The following is a 17,311-nucleotide window of genomic DNA, read 5'->3' as shown; positions in this document are numbered from 1 at the left end:
CCTCCATGGTGAATTTAATGGCTTGATGTATGGAATTGATGTGGTTGAGCAATTGGTTCAGAGCTGGTCGGCCATGTGGCCAGATGACGAATGTGTCATCTACATACCTCTTCCACAAGGACGGACGTAGGGTGGATGCCTGGATGGCGTCTGTCTCAAAAGGGAGAACCCATTGGGGTACTTTCAACTTGTTTGTAGAATGTTCCATTCCAGGTGATGTAAGTGATGGTGAGGCAGTGTCTCACCAGGACCGGTACATCAGCATTCAGTCCTTGTTGGACCAAATCTTCAATGATTGCAATGGTGCCAGGCACAGGAACTTTGGTAAACAAAGAAACTACATTGAAACTAACGAGAAAATCACCTGGAGATAGTGAGATGTCTTTAATTAGCGATACCAAGTGAGCTGAGTTAAGTACAGCTGAGGTGGTCTTACCAGTGAATGGTTGTAAGGTCTCAGACTGAAATCGGGGCAAGTTTGTAGGTGGGTGAGTCAATGGTGGAGATGATAGGCCGGAGTGGTGTACCTTCTTTATGGATTTTTGGTAAGCCATACAGTCTGGGTGGTCTCGCAGCAGAGGGTTTTAAGGATATCCGCTTGGTTGGTTCGATTAAAGATGTCGAATCAGTGATGATATTGTTGGTTTTCGTAAAGAGGCTGTTGGTGGGATCTTTTTTCAATTTTTGTATAGCTACCATCATTAAGTAAGTCCTGAATTTTGTTATTGTATGTGGTTTTGTCCATGATGACTGTGGCATTGCCCTTGTGGGCTGAGAGGATGACGATGTCATCTCTCTTTTTAATTGATACAGCTCAGAGGGTTGAATTTCGCAGTCACCCCTAAACACATCCTAGTGGATGGTATCATTGTCCAGGTCGAGGTGGCCCTTTAGGGTTTGGGACACATTACTGCATACGGGGCAAGATCGGAAATCGCTGCAATCCTCAAAAATGCTAAGACACCTATCAACAACATCAGTAAGGATGAGCGCTCTGAGCTTTATCAATATAAATTGCACTACATCTGGACCAAATCTTGTGCTTTGATCGAATTTTGAACGAGGCTGCTTGTTGTACCAACCTCAACAGTCGCACGATAAAATACAGATGCAGACTAAACCCAGTAGACTAGAGGTATTTGTATAGGCTGGGTCACTGTGTAAAGATGTGTTGTCCATTTTGTGAGATGGACGAGGCTTCACTGTGAGCTGGTACACCTGCGGGAGTGTGAGTACATTCCATTCCGATAGGCTGGCAGGGCCGCACTGCTACTCTGTTGGCGCGGTCCAGTCTGGACTTGTCACGAGAGTTGACACCTGTTCGACCTGAACTGTCCGGAAATGTGACATCTGTGTTCAGGTGGCAGGATTTCATTTTGACTGAGACCTGGTACCGGTATTGTTGATTATAGCACACGACTGCACTTTTTTTGATAGACCTCGGCTGATTGAAAAATATGTCCGTGACAAGGCTTGTAACCAGGGCCGGATCAAAGCACGAGGGCTTTAGGGGCTGCAGCCCAGGGGCCTCCACCAGCTGGAGGGCCTCCAGAGATGAAGTGAAAAGTTATTTCATTTGTGAATGTTGAATTTTCTTTGTTGTTAGCCTTGTAAAAATACATTTGATTTTTCTTTAACTTTGTTTTCCTTTTCAAAAGATTACTGGGGGCCTCACAGTACCTGTAGCCCAGGGGCCTACAAAATCTTAATCCGGCCCTGCTTGCAACCCGAGAGTTCTACATAGATGACAGGTGTGAGAATAGGCAAACGTGTGGGGCTGGGCGTGACATTCCCATTCAGCCTCGACGGGAGGATTCTGCTGTGAGGCATATTCATCCAGATGCGCCCGATGAGAGATTGCCACGATGAGTTTTAAACCGACAACTTGGCATCCCTGTGTGGTGCACGACTGCCGTGGTGCATGCTCGAGTTGCGGCCAGCAATGGAGGATATCCGGAGTAACGTGCATCATCTTAAAAACAAAATGATTTAGTGATACTGTGCGACTGGCAGTGTGTGTACACGCACACATAACGACACCAAAACTGAACACATCCGTCACATCGCGCACATCAAGTTATTAAATGGTTAAGCTATTAAATCGTTACGTCATTACATCAGCAAGTTATTGCAAAGCGATATTTCCTTAATAGAAGTAAACACGGCTGGGTACAATTAGCATTTGGAATAAGCGCTGGCCACTCGTGCAAAATGTTAAATAATATGCAGTATAGTGGTTATTATTGATTTATTTTGCTTATTGAGTCCTCAATTTCACAGGGAGTTCTCTCCAAATAAGGGAATAGATTCGTCCCCCTGTCCTCCACATGTGGTAGGATTTATCCTGGCCAATTAAACGAGCCCTACTTCAAAGTCATGCCCAGAACAAATGGGTCTCATTAACACTAGCTGTGGCGTAAGACTGCATACTGGTGTGGAATGTAAAGATAAAATAAGTGAAAGAGTGGATGTGCGTGCCATCTGTTCAACGCGGTCCACTCCTCTAAAGCACAGGACTGTATTGATCTGTGTTAATTTTCACAACCGTGGACAACCCCTATAACTCGACCCTTCCACAAGGCCGTGCCACACATGAGTCTGCCCAAAGAGCAGGAGGAAGCAGGGCTTGCAACGGTGCTTGTGAGTGAGGTTTTGTGTGTTCTCTGCGTGCGGAGTGAAAAGTGCACACGGTGATACCTTCCCATTAAAATTCAGACATTTGAGGAACTGGTGGAGGAGGAGCAGGATTTGATGGTCGGTGTTCGGGGAGAGCGAGTGGAGTCATTTCAACCATAGTATCTTGGGGGAAGTGTTTACTAAATGCTTGTCTTCAGTATTTACGTAGCGTATATACCAAGAAAAGCTCATACTGTACAAACCATGGACTACTGTGCCCTTAAATGTCAATGTTTTGGTTGAACATATGTATATCCGGTGAGTACTGCTATTAATAACCACACCGGAATTTATTATTATCAAACACCGGCATTTCTCTTGGTTGTTTTGTTGTTTTTGCAGAATGTTCTATGGACATTGTGTTTGCTGTGGACGTATCCAATGTGAGGGATGGCCAGAGCATCAGTCTCTCCCAGCCTCAGCTGGAAAATAAGCTCTCTGAGGCAGTGGCGCAAATGAAGAATCTCAACTCCATCAGCTGCGGAGAGCTGATCACGCCCAGGCTTGCTGTGGCAGCCTTCAGAAGCGACGGCTCGATCGTCGAACAGTCCACCTTCCAGCCCGTGATCCAGGGCCTTGCCTGGAACGTGCCCAGAAGTATCAAGCAGCGTGGGCCATACGTGGTCACGGATAAATCCATTTACAATCTTGCAATGAAATTTTACAATGAGTCTAGACATACCACGATAAAGGTGAGAACGTGTCGTTATCGGCGTCTACATGTCTTCTGCACTGCTGTGGAAGCAGACGGATTAAATTATTTATAACCCACGGAGTGATACAGCAATAACCTCGGGCTAGCAGCACCTCAGGTATCTCCAGTTCCCACTTGGTCAGACCGGGGATAGCCAATTATGACATATTTTGCCAGGCAACACCACACACTGCCTCCTACCTCGCATAGGCCACGTGGCCAGTGTGTCCGTGTAAACTACGACACATCATCAACACAGCTGCAGTTGACAGAATTTGCGCCCAGGCCCCACGTAAAAAAGGGCTCCACAAAGTGGTCATTGTGTATTTTTGGCATGCGTGAATAAGAGGGCCCCATACGTGGCCTTCTGTACATCCAGAAGGCCACGTATGTGCTGTGACCATTGAGAAAAACGGCTCCAGATATCAATATAACCCATGCCGTTTAAGGTTTAAGACTTGAAACAATATTATATTTGGCAGTCACTACAGAGCACTCATGGGCAAATGGAAGTGCGAACATGATATATATCCTTCATAATCAACGATTTTTGGGTTTAGATCGCACGGTTGGCTACATACAGTGCGAAATAAGTTCAACACGTATAAAAGGTGCAAACAGGCTAATTTTAAAATAAATTATTACAGTTACAATTACACTACAGTATTGTGTGGTCAAATGTTACTGGGGTAAAAGTGAAGTCCACGGACATATCGCTACCATGTTTTTCACGGGACGAAATAATACATGTAATGACATACAGCAGGACGAGTTGCAATTATTCGCTCCCCTCAGTGTTCAATTCATTGCTGCGATTCTGACAACTGTCGGCCACCCCTGACCTGAACACAATCAATCCTTGATTGTGTGAGTGACTGCAGTGAACCTGGGTTTTGTCACCACAATCAATCCTTGTCACCACAATCAATCCTTGATTGTGGTGACAAAACCCGATCACGTTCAACAACAACAAAAAACTCGCAGCCAATGATAATACCACACAAGGCTGTCAATTCCACATTTCCTCCTCCCATCATATTTAACGATATTATTGTCCACAGTCACAACCTATTCCTCCACTTGGCACAGCCACGACCTGTCGTGGACATGGGGGGGGGGGGCGGGGTGGAGCACCCAGTTTCGACTTCACTGGATGATGGAATTCATAGTGGAGCAATCAAGATGATAATTCACTCACTCACCGGATCACTTCAGACATTCACCAGGTCACTCCACTCACTCACCGCGTCATTCCACTCACTCACCGGGGGTCAGTTATCTCCTCAATCGTCTTCTTTCTCTACAAGCATGATTACCGTTTCCATGAACTTCGGTCTTTGATTCTCTCTCCTGCCAGGATGAGGACTCGGTTTACCAGAACTGACAAGATTCGTGTCACTCAACTCACTACATTTCACAACAATGATTTTTTCTTCTTCCCTCTCACTGCTCAACCCTGGAATTCCCTCCTCCCATCGCCACCGTTCCTTTTCCCAAGTTCTTATACACTAATCATAACTTGGCTGAATTCAAGTAACGTGCTACAATGCATTTTTATCACTTACAACTTTGATTGTGCTGTTTGTTTTAATAAATAGCGAATTTTTGTAATGAATATTTGCAGATATTAGTGCTGTTTTCTGATGGATTGGACCAGGATGTGCCTGCCCTGCAGAGAAGTATTGAAAACCTCAAACGAGTAGGTAAGAACCAGATACCCATCAAATCAATGGAACGCTTGGATACTAGCACATTATATGCGTTTGCAGATAATCTAGGTTTAAAAAAACGTTATTGCCAATTTCAGATTTTTTAAAATTACCCTTCAATGCCAGGTGAAAAGTTGAAAAATGAATTAATAATTTCGCCCAAAACTGAAGACAACCGTTTCGTATAACAGTGCAACAGCCCCCGACTTGTCACATTATTGCGCGCTGTGTCTTCACAAGACTCAATGCACTGCTACGTCCTTTGTGGGTGGTGGCATCGCACCCCTCTCGGTTGTTGCTGCGTGGAAATGTAAGACAACGGGTTCTGGGACTGGATGGGCAGCATAGACAGTATTGCACCTATCAGTAAAACCGTGCGTACAAGATGGGTGATGAAACTTTCAAACGTAGGGTTTCGTAGCCAATACAATGATCCATGTGTGTTTTGTGGCTTTGGTTTTGACCCATTGGTTGATGCTTGCACGCGGCATGTGCCTCCATCACACTCCTGGGCGTGCCGCGTTTGAGTTTGGGGCCCCTATGACCTTTGCGAGGCTGCCGGCAGCCCGCTCACACGGCCGGCATCGCAGCTCTGACAACGGCCTGCGTAGAAACGCAGGCGGGGAACGTCACCCCAATGGTGATCATTTAATAGCTGAATCTCTCGAGGAGAGAGAACGACTCGGTGCGAGGAGGAACCCACAGACGAACGGGAAGGCAGTCAGGCGGTGAGCCGGTGCCCCCCCCCCCTTCCATGCTCTGCGGTCCTCTATGTATTAGGATGTTATACAGGTAGGAACAACAGGTTCCACACTGCCCACCAGGGATTATTTGTCTGTCGTGTATATCATTATCAACCTATTCGGGCAGTTCTACTGTCTGCTGCGAGCGGCAGACATCCACCTGTTCAACACGTTCTTGTACACGAAGTTCTTGGCGGGCCATCTTGACGACTTGAATCGCGTCTTCGTCGTGCGCGCCGAACCGGCGAGCACGCCGGTGGCGATCGCCACGGTGCTTGTGCCGTAGCAACCGAGCGGCTACGACTGCGGCGTCTATGCCCTGCTCAACACCATGCACCTGGTGCGCGATTACGACAGCATCGTGGCCGTTCAAGGACCAGGTCAGGTGGATTAGCGCACGTGGTACACGCAAGAGCGGCGTCACAGCACAGGCGCGACCTGCTGCAGCAGCTGCATGAACTTAAAGACCTACATCAGCAGTACATCAAGAATCATCATCAGATGCAATAGTAACAGCTACAACCTCCAACACGACTACAGTATCCCACACGGATTGCACACGTGCTATCCAACCAAGTTCCTACCTGTCCACTCCAAAGGAACGTGCTCGGCCATTTCATGACTGTTTACATTTGGGAGGAAACCGGAACACCTGGACAAAACCCCACACGTGCGAGGGGACAACACTCTATCCCATGCAGATGGAACAGGTGGAGTCCACATTTGCCGTCTCGCCTTCTCCTGGAAGGCCAGGGTCATGGCACCTCGATGCCCACGGGAAGGGAGATTCACGACATTTGTGTGATCCATCAACGCCTCCACAGCGCGGCGTTACAAGCCGCGTGCAGAGCCAGCACCGCCCGGCTGGCCATGCAGAAGTATCAGGCTAGAGTAGTGCGTTCGGTGGCAACTTAAATGTCGCAACTTTTGTTTTCGTATTCAGTGTTTCCTGTGTTTCCTGTGTTCACAGTTTGGATTTTGTTTGCAATGTCATAACCGTTTGTTGCGCTGTGTAACTGCTGCTTAAAATGAGGACTTCTCTGCCACGTCAAAATTTCGCCTGTACCAGTTATTACACCAATAATGTGAAGAATATGCAATATTACTGCAATTCTTATGTTTTGTATTTAAAAACAAATAATAGTATTGGTTATTATGAAATGCTTACTCTATTTAAAGATTTGCTTACGATTACTGGCATCCAGTATAGTGTGCATAGTTACTGCACATGCTTTATAATGGCTTTTTATCGTCTGTGAATAAGTGGAAGGTACTTTTTACATATCAATCACAACACAGTACATTATGCCCTGCCTCTATTTGTCTAGGTGTACAAGCCTTGATTACAGTGGCCTTGCAGACATCACAGGACGAGTCCCTGCACGAGTTAGAGTTTGGCAGAGGCCTAAGATATCAGCGCCAACTGCAGCTCAACATGCATGAGTTGGGCATCTCTCTTGTGGAGGAGCTAGTGAGTACTGCCATCATCATCACCATCCACATGATGTATCCACTGCTGGGTTAAGGCCGCCCCAAGGCTTTGCCATCCCTCTCAGTCTTCCAATGCAACAATCCATCTTTCCTTCCGCATATGAGCCGACTTATACACTTTAAACTTTTTGTTTTTGTGATTGGCTTATCTTTCCTATTCTTTGCATTCCTATCCTATCGTGTTTTTGTATTGTTTCGTGCTGTAACTTAATGACCCGCCCCCAACTGGACACCTGTGAAAAGAGCTTCATAGATAATCGGATTCCTTCTCCACTCTAAATAAGACATATTCTGATTCTGACTTAATGTCTCCGTCTCCGCGTTGGACATCCTTGAGGACGCAATGCCGTGCACACTGCGTCAGCAGGTGGCTGACGCAGTGTGCACAGCGTCATAGCCACCCCACATTCCCACTGGGTGCATTACCATACTGGCATGAATGTGAGTTATACAATCCATGGTAGCGGTATAAGGTAAACGTAACCACCAGGACTTCAAAATTACAATATTGAAATGTTCACTCATGTTATTTTGGAATATGTAAACTGTATGTACTTAGTAAATCTTCTGGTAATAAAAAAAAACGTTATTCTGAAAAGTATGTTAATCCTGTGGGACGATATGACGAAATTACATTTCAGTACAGTAAAACTGTTTTGCTTGAGAGTCTAAAATTTGAAATGTATTTTGTCACCAGATAAACGTGGGAGAAAGGATCTGCTGTAACATTAATTGTGTCTGCTATGGTCAACCTGGCAGAAGAGGCCTAAGAGGTTCTGCAGGCTTTGAGGTATTCATAAACAAGTGTGCCACTTTCAGTAATTCCCTCCAACATATAGTGTCACATAATGTCGCATCAGTGTTACCTTTGCATTACAGTAGCTTCACATGAAGATAGATTGTCATGTGTCATTCTCATAACTAGATTGATCGAAAATTGGTTAAAGCAGACCCGAACATCGCGCCTCCTAGCTCTGACATGCCTCCTCGAAGACACCGGTGGTGTAACCATCAATCGCATCAGAACATCACCAGGCCAATGCGCGCATCTCCTTCATGAATGTTAAAGTAAAGACAAGCCACAATAGTGCGTTTGTGGCCATGCAACCCAAACCATGGACCACATTGTAATCCACTGTGGTCTGCGCTACTTCAGTGGAACAGCAAATCTACACAAACTCTCTCTCCTGAAGCCCTCTCATCGTGGCCAGCAGACCTCGCTATTGGCATTAAGCTCGCGGACAAATTAAACATCTTGCAAGAACAGTTAAAACATACAAGAGAGCAAACATGTTTTTGTTGCACAGCACATACATTGCACGGTTATCTACGTATGGCGCGAAAGAAGTACAACACACAAACATTGCCATAAACTCCCTCTCTACCCCCCTCCAATACAGATGTTTGAAGGATAGAGCTCCTTTACACGATGTTATAAACCACTCTTATTCATGGCCTCTGGGTGTCTTTAAAACAACAGCCCATTCTGCCATTTAAATAAACATCCACATCTGACATTAATCGTATGCAGGGCTCTCCGGGTGAGACGGGTACATCAGGGCACCCTGGCGAGGATGGCAGCAATGTAAGTTAAACACATCTTTTGCTTCTTATGCACCATGATCACGTGAGTATATAAACTGTATATACTGTCCTGTATGTATAACGAGGGTTCACTGTTATAATATGCATGGGGGTTATATTCAGTGACTCAAGTGGTTCAATTAGTGGATTAAAAGTTTTTTTTTAAATATACAGCCATCTCCGGTTTACTATGGTCTGATTTATGAAAGATCCACATTCACGAAGGTTATTTAATGTCACCATGGATTGATTTACGACACAGAAACTTGATGTATGCCGTATCTTCCGACACGACTCCGAACACATTTGAACAGAGTCAGTCCGGTTTCCGATGTGATTTGGTATGGAGATTTTGTTATTCTGAAGTGTTTTTTTGTGGATTTGTACCTATTAAACCCTGTTAAATATGGATGATAAAAGGAAAAACACAGTTTATACTCTCTATGGGAAAATAGGGTCCGATTTACACCTAGGTTTCCAGGAACTCGTGCCGTGTAAGCTGGGACTGCCTGTATATTATGTTGTTGCAATGCTAATCACAGCCTAAATGTTGTCACAAATATCAACACAATTATCAAAACAGCAGGAAAAATTGTCAAACTTTAAGCAGAGCTCTTTAAACTTGGAGAGACTGGTCCATGCGTTTGTGTTATCCCGACTGGACTACCTGCAATACCTTACTGGTTGGGATTCCGAACAAAGTACTGGGCAGACTCCAGCTTGTTCAGAATGCAGCTGCTAGAGTGCTTACACCTTCACCATTCCGTAAGCACATTACACCAATCTTCTTATCTCTTCATTGGCTACCGGTAAAATTCCGAGTAGGTTTTAAGAAACTGCTATTAACCTATAAGGCTTTAAGAGGGTTCACCCCACATTACTTGCAAGAACTGATACAATTGTATATTCCATCAAGGTCCTAAATATCTTCTGACCTCCAACTGCTCAGCACCCCCAGATCTAGGTTGCGCCCTTTTGGTGATCTGACTTTTGTTAGCGTGTTACCCAAGCTATGGAACGCCTTTCCATTTCAAAACAGGCAATCGGAGTCGGTAGATGTATTTATGTCTGCGCATTATACATTTGAATTATTATTACCCCATCTGCACTTGATGTAGACTTCTTTTGTTTCCAAATATCTTTGCCACATGTCTGGCTTTGACCCAGGAGGGTCCAGTAATTGCCATTTGTGTGGCGAGTGGCAAGAATTGATTTGTACCCAGATCTGGTAGTGGTATTGACGTGTTGAACTTTATGACAGTACATCGCACGGATTAGATAGACCTACGTCTGGACATTGGTCTACAGTGGAAAAGGTGGCAACACTATTTCCGACCATGTTTGGGGGCATGGACACAATCAAATATGAATGTGGCCACAATGCTCAGTTATAAAAAATGGGATTTGGAAAATGTTGGGTGGAACAAAAATAATACAATGGTCAAATGTATTACACACTTGGCGAAACCAGATGCCTGGCCATATAGGCAAGGTGGGTGACAGAACGGTGACGATATTATTGCAGCAGTGAGCATCTGAGAAAACACGTTTGATATTATGTGGAGCTCTGGAGCAATGTAAACCTGTCAAAGCGGGTGCTGAAACAATATCAATTGCTTCTTCAATCCTCTACATACTGCGATTGGCTATTCACAAGTGTTAAAATGTCACTACAATATTCCCTCGTTATTCACGAGGGATACATCCTGGATATGCTCGTGAATAGCAAATTTCGTGGATAATTATGTTGGCCTATGAAAACCTATCTTTGCAATTAATTACACTACCTTAAATAAATACGTAAATATGCTATTAAATATATTAAAATTATCATAACGCAAAAAAAATATTTATGATAATAAACATAAAAATGTTTAAGTAATAATTTATAGTTCGTAAATGAACTTACCTTAAATTATGATGCTGCTGCACATAATCACTTTATCTCATCACTTTCTCTCTCATCACTTTCTCGCATCTCATCAATTTCTCTCTCTCTCGATGGAGTCGTGTAGATTTCCAGATGCGATTCGCGGATAGCCAAAATCGCGAATAACAAGTCTGTGAATAATGAGGGAATACTGTACACACAACATGGCTACATGGGCAGCCATTGTGTCAATCCAATGCTGGATATGGGTCTCCGTGCATCGTGCAGGTTATGGGAGTCGTTAGACCATACCTCACCATTGTGGTTCATACTGGTTGGTGAAGGTGGGAACATAGATGCTGGAGCTACTGTCTCAGCTTTTTTCTGAATAATGTGCGTGATGAACTTGGATTGATTGATTCCACCATGGTGGGGTAAATGTGGAGGTACTTCCATCTTTCCAAAGATATCTGGCCAGCGTGGAAGAATTGGCCAAATACATTATAGAGGGGCTCTCCAGAGTTCCATTTCGTGAAGGCATTTCCACCAATTGCCATGAGCAAGCAAATTGCAGGGCTGCACTTTCACCGCACCTCCGATTGGCACGGTTAGCTACATATGGTGTGGATGAGGTTCAACATACCGTGCATATGTAGTGTCAATGATTCAGAGACAGAGTTTCTAGGAGGCACTTTCTTTATTAACAACTTTCACGGTCTCGTCCGCACACTCTCCACAGTAGCTTAGCCTAGCCTGTACACAACACTAGCCGTCTAACACTGACAGTGCTGACTGAGATAGCCAACTACTATCCTTCATAGCGCAATATTTAGTGGAGACGTTTAGTGACGACGGCGACGAGACGACAGCAACGACGAGACGAGTCCATTCCCAGAACCGGCAGCTCTCGGCTCATTTTATGCTACCAGCACGGCCTGGCTTCGCCCTGACCACGCCTCCCTTCTGGAACCCGCTAGCAGGTTCCAGGGGCCTCTAGATGGGGTCCTTCCATGACCCTTGCCCTAGTTCCTCCGCTCTGCCAACACACCCGTACTCACGCTCACCGGCGTGTGTACTGTTTGTCGACCACAGCTGCCGCTGCTGACTAATAGCCAGCGCTATTACACTACACATATATTACCGTTGTACAATAGGACAAGTCATGTTTCTTCAGTGCCCACCGCAGACAACTTAACCCCGAAGCAGCCTCTAGCACCGGTTTAACGCATGGTCACCACCCATCCAAGCCCTGTCCAGGCTTTAATCTGCTGACCTTCTGAGCTCTGACGAATTCGGGCACATTCCTGGTGATTTGGTCACAGGTGTGCACAAAATAAAACAAAATAGAAAAAAAAACTGCATCGATCTCTTGCACAAGCAATTTGATGAATGCATTGCAGAACTTAACAATTGATATGAATTGGTGAATCAATGCCCTTCTAATATATATAGACACAAATAGCGCTGCATTGTACCGTTTACAGCACTTTCTGGAACATACGGAACGGTGTTACATACCACATAGTAGCGAATGTGAAGATAGGCCGGTGAAGCCTTGATGTCAAAGGGTGGTTCTCAACCTCTTTGGGATGGCGACTCCCCAATCAAGACCACCTGGCCCCCCATCCCCCCAGGTTACGAAGGCCACAATACAAGTAATTTAGAGGTCACATGTCCACACCTCGAGTCATCGCGGTGTTAGTAAAACGTGGGTTCCATGTTGTGTGCACGTGTGTTTTGTGTTCATAATCCATTCGTTTCATCTTGTGCATTAGTGTGTGTTTGCCGCAGCAATGTGGCGCTGACGTTCTCTGCATATATTCGACATTTGTGCTGCACGGTATCCATGCTGCAGCCTGCGCACCTTTTCTTGACAGGCGTCACCCCTTGGGTGGAGGGTGGGGGGACTGGGGGCACAACCTAGTGGCGAGATGGCTGCCGTGGTGGCGAGATGTTAACTACCTCACCTGGTATACTGGAGGTCGTGGGTTCGATTCAGATTCTGATGCCTGTATATTTGGAGTTTTAATGTTCTACCAGTGGTTGTGTGGAATTTTATTCGGGTCCTCCGGTTTTTCCCGCCACATTTAGAAACCTGCGTTCAGAGTATTTGGCTGCTATAAATTTCCACGTGATGAGCCACTTCATTGGGCTATCATTTGTGGTCAAATCGCTCATGAAAAAAAGCTATATAGCTCAGTGGGCCTTTCCTGGTAAAATAAAAAAGAGTTTAGTTTAACCCACGGGGTGTGAATATGCAAACTGGTATTCATGTTATGGTGTTTCATAAACACTATAGTAGACAATTGGCATTACCCCAGCGATGTTCCTATCTCTACCTCGCTGGTCAGCCTGGCTTATTTCCAAAACTTTGCATTTACTGGACTTTATCAGCAAAGTCTGTTCCACCATCTCTTGAATCAATTGACCCAGAATCCTAACATTGCTGTCATATAGACACAGAAATGCCATACACATGTAAGCAATTGGCCGCAAATCTCAGCACTGTGAACAACTCAATAAAACATATATTTTGCAGAATTTAGTTTGAATGGCAGATCCATTTTGATGAATTGTGTATACAATACTGTAATATTATGTTCTCCTATAATTCGGTAGTTGTGTTCTTGAAGAACACCGTGTTATGGACCAATTGCGTTATAAATAATATATAATATAGGGTAAAGCACATACCGCGATAAAACGTGAGATGTGTATGCAGGCTGAACAAAGACTGAAGCACATGGGTAGCATCTAGAAGCATCCAGGAGCATCCCGCCTTGTGTAATGCTATGCGGAGGCAGCCATACAACCACTTATTCCTACTCTCACGACTCAGTTCGGTTCACTCACTCGTGTTATATCCAATTCGCAGCCGCGTTATAAAAAATGTGTTCCCTAACAGATTAATTGCGTTATAGCCAATTTGCGTTATGAAAACACGCATTATAGCAGTGGCTCCGCATGGCTTCGAGTGATGCTACGTAGCGCTGTGCTGTGACATCAACTCGAGTGTCCACCCTGTAAACTTTGAGACTTTGGTGCTGAGTAAGTATAACCTTGCTACACTGTTGTTTACAGGGTGTGAGAGGACCCATAGGGGTTCCAGGATACCAAGGTGGCCAAGGTTGCCAGGGCCCCAGAGGCGTCAAGGTAAACGCATGAACGTTATCACTGGTTTATGGGTGCAGTATCTGAATGCCTCCTACACTTGATATTCATTCTTACCCATCTTCTCTAACTCCGTCAAAGAAAATGTATCCCAAGAGAACCCTAACCCATATATATGGGGTTAACTCTCAAAAGTCCCTGCAGCCAGGCCAGCCATCAACTTTCTTCACCATAAGCTCATGGGTGATTCACGCACAAGATTGTTTACGTTTTGTTCGCTGAGACCAATCTTTATTTTACTGAGGTAAAGTATCCCTTCTCCCGCCTTAGCAATGTGGAATGTCCGACATGGGCTTAGGTCTTTATAGGAGAGATGCACCACCCTACACTAGCTTCAATGAAGATCCAATTTTGATATTTTCTGGTCGCCCCTTGTCGGACTTCATTCGCCAGGACTCAATTCCACGCACGGGACAGTTATCATCTGCAGCGTCAATCCACCAAGCAGCACCAGACTCAGTGAATTCAAAGCCAACTCCACGGTTTTCCTTTATTGAACACGTTTCGTTGAGAAACATTGGTCTCAGAGACTGAAATTCCCATTGATCAATGGATGCAATGTAACGTTGTTCATCACAGGAACAGAGATGTCGTGCCTATTATGTTCTTTTTATTGCTGATATGAAACTCATCGCAAACAACCTTGTGCTCCGAATATAATCTACAGAGATGATTTATTCTGAATCATAACCACTGCTTTTATTTCAATCATAACCTTAAGTGAATGAAGTTAACAGCCAACTGGACACTATGAGCCATGACCGATGTTTTTGTTTTGCTATAAAGGTGTTGATAAAGGCATAGACACATCATTTTGGAAAATAGAACATGTGCCTAAACTTAACGCATATTTAGAAACATGCCTTTAGGGTATTTGGCTGCTATAAACATGTGATAAGCCACTTCGGTGAGCTATCATTTGTGGCCACATCGCTTCTAAAAAAGAGCTCTTCACCTCAGTAGGCCTTACCTAGTAAAATAAAAATAAATGTATTGGTTTAAAGTCTTAACGAATCGAAATTAGAAGAAACACATGTGATCATGCAAAATATTACACGAATACGGGAAACAGAATTACAAAACACGCTCCTCTGGGTGCGTGGCACACAAGCTTTGCTATTATCTACATGCCCTCAATCACTTGCCGTGTTTCCAAACCAAAGCTCATTCGGACATTATTCCCACCGCTACACATCGTGTATGGTGTACTACTAAAGTGTTTCCATGCTGGTACTGATTTGGGTTATTTTGACCAATGCCTGTTTGAGCACTTCATGGCCCTTAGGGAACAGGAATAACTGGAATAAAAAAAACATGAGAGAATAACACTTAAAAGTCTATGTACTGTATTTGGATGAGTAACCTACTTGCTGTACGCCCCTCCCCCTATGCGCTAGGCGTCGCGTGGGCTCCGGCTAATCAGAAACGTGTGCGAGGTGATGCGTGGCGGCGCAGACAATCAGAAACGAAGGGACCAGGCAGACGAACAAAGCTGCCATTTTGTGTATTTGATCGTGAAACGGATTTGTTTTTATAATGCGCTGTTCTCTGTATTTGTGTCTAGGGTACTCGTGGAGGCCAAGGCCAACTGGTAAAAGAGTACGCTTTTATCTTGTATGACTGTGAACACCGCGGCTCGGGCTTTAGAAGAGTTATACCGCAATAGCAACAGAATAAAGTATGCTTGCCACGTGGCATTCTCGTGTCACGAAACAGTCACAAATTGTATGGGGGTGAATGTTAACGTCCATCGGTTGAGAGCAACTTAAATTATGCTGTTAGGCATACGTAGTTCTTTAAACAGGAAAATGGCCACTTAATTTTTACTTGTTCCCATCCGAGATCTTTCGGAAGTATCTCCTTTAACTTTCCTGTAAGTTTACACTGAGGAATGCAATCAGCTTTCGGTAAACGGTGCTTTTCCTGCATTCTTATATATCACAGTATTACAGGAATAATGCAACTGTCCAAACACGAGACTAGTAAAAGACAATTGAGAATGTGTCAAAATGATCTCCTGACAAATTATTTTGCTGGAATTTGTCAAATGTGTCAATTTTGTGCAAACTGTTCTGTGTGTGGGAATAACTTCTGTGTTGAGCAGGGAGCAGCAGGAGATCCTGGCTTGGATGGAGTTAGTGGGCAGAAGGTGAGGACTCCTGTGATTGTGCAGCATCATCTACTGCTACTTCCAAATCATAAATGCAATGCTGTCAAAATATGTTTTCTATCCGTCTCGATCACGAGATTAAAGATACATTCGGAAATGTATTACAGCACAACCCTATGTGTCAGAGACCAGCCCACTTGAAGGGAATTTTCAGGGGATTCCTCTTGCAAAATCCTCAGTGTATGAGACCCCGCAAAATCAGATTGTTGCATGGGATTGAAACCAATATTTTAAATTGTTAAATCTGGAAGAACAAAACCCACTTAAACTATACTCTTTGGTTCTTTCGGTAAAGTCACGTAGTTAGAAATAAAATTTAATAAAACAAATCACGAGGTTTCGATCGCAACACAAGTGTTTTGATCGCAACACAAGTGGTGTTGCGATCGAAATGTTGTGATTTGTTTTATTTCTAACTACGTGACTTTCCTAAAGAACCCAAGAGTATGGATTCTTGCAGTCACGAAAGCTTAAAATCAAGATTGAACCACTTAAACTATTTTGTGGCTGACCAGATGGAATACAACATCTCAGCTGCGTCGGTTTAGAGATTTGAGCCACAGTCACTACAGCGGCTTGAACTTGTATTGTCTCTAGGCACTAGTGTACTCCCACAAAAGGTGGCTGAGAAGTATGTATGTAGCCAACCGTGCTAAATGGAGGTGCTGCGGAAAGGACAACGGCCAAAACACAAAGTGCAATGTAACATTTGAATATTATTTTGTGTGCGCAGTCATGAGTGACTGGGCTGAGACCGTTGCGCTTGGGAATTGGTTTGCCATTTAATCGCGTATATACTGGCTTTCATTCCCCATTAATTAAATTCCTTTAAGATTACATAAGATGTTCCAGCTCTGAGAGTTAAATATTTTATCTTGCAATGTTACCAACCCTTTTACCTATATTTTTTTCAGGGCGGTTATTTGACAAAAAGTTATTGACTGTTAACTCTAATATATTTCATCATACATTTCATCATCTTATGATACTATTGAAGTACCGTTGATGACTCTTGGACACCGTTGGTGAGGCACACGTATTTATTCCGTACAAGTAGTCACAACTGTGGACATACAATACTAGAGGGGGTATCGGCCCCCTCACCCGGCTAGCTGGGAATACACTGCTAGCTATCTCTGACCTACCTCCTAGTCCTCCACTAACGGGCTAGGGGAGGCTGTCTGGCCCGACACTGGTAAGTCG

General features: G+C 44.3%; 1 protein-coding gene across 1 annotated transcript in view; it reads left to right on the top strand.

Annotated features, from left to right (window-relative positions):
- Nucleotides 1-17,311, top strand: part of LOC144729959 (uncharacterized) — a 90,032-nt gene that overhangs the window by 15,403 nt on the left and 57,318 nt on the right. The window contains exons 3-10 of the mRNA XM_078610391.1: nucleotides 3,019-3,368; nucleotides 4,995-5,073; nucleotides 7,151-7,293; nucleotides 8,011-8,103; nucleotides 8,845-8,898; nucleotides 13,849-13,920; nucleotides 15,503-15,529; nucleotides 16,043-16,087. Of these exons, the coding sequence (XP_078466517.1) occupies nucleotides 3,019-3,368; nucleotides 4,995-5,073; nucleotides 7,151-7,293; nucleotides 8,011-8,103; nucleotides 8,845-8,898; nucleotides 13,849-13,920; nucleotides 15,503-15,529; nucleotides 16,043-16,087 (863 nt within the window). The remainder of the gene's footprint in view (nucleotides 1-3,018; nucleotides 3,369-4,994; nucleotides 5,074-7,150; nucleotides 7,294-8,010; nucleotides 8,104-8,844; nucleotides 8,899-13,848; nucleotides 13,921-15,502; nucleotides 15,530-16,042; nucleotides 16,088-17,311) is intronic.

This window comes from Lampetra planeri, chromosome 2, assembly GCF_965212315.1.
Source record: "Lampetra planeri chromosome 2, kcLamPlan1.2.h2, whole genome shotgun sequence".
NCBI lineage: Eukaryota > Metazoa > Chordata > Hyperoartia > Petromyzontiformes > Petromyzontidae > Lampetra > Lampetra planeri.
This window is presented reverse-complemented; position numbering and strand designations above follow the sequence as displayed.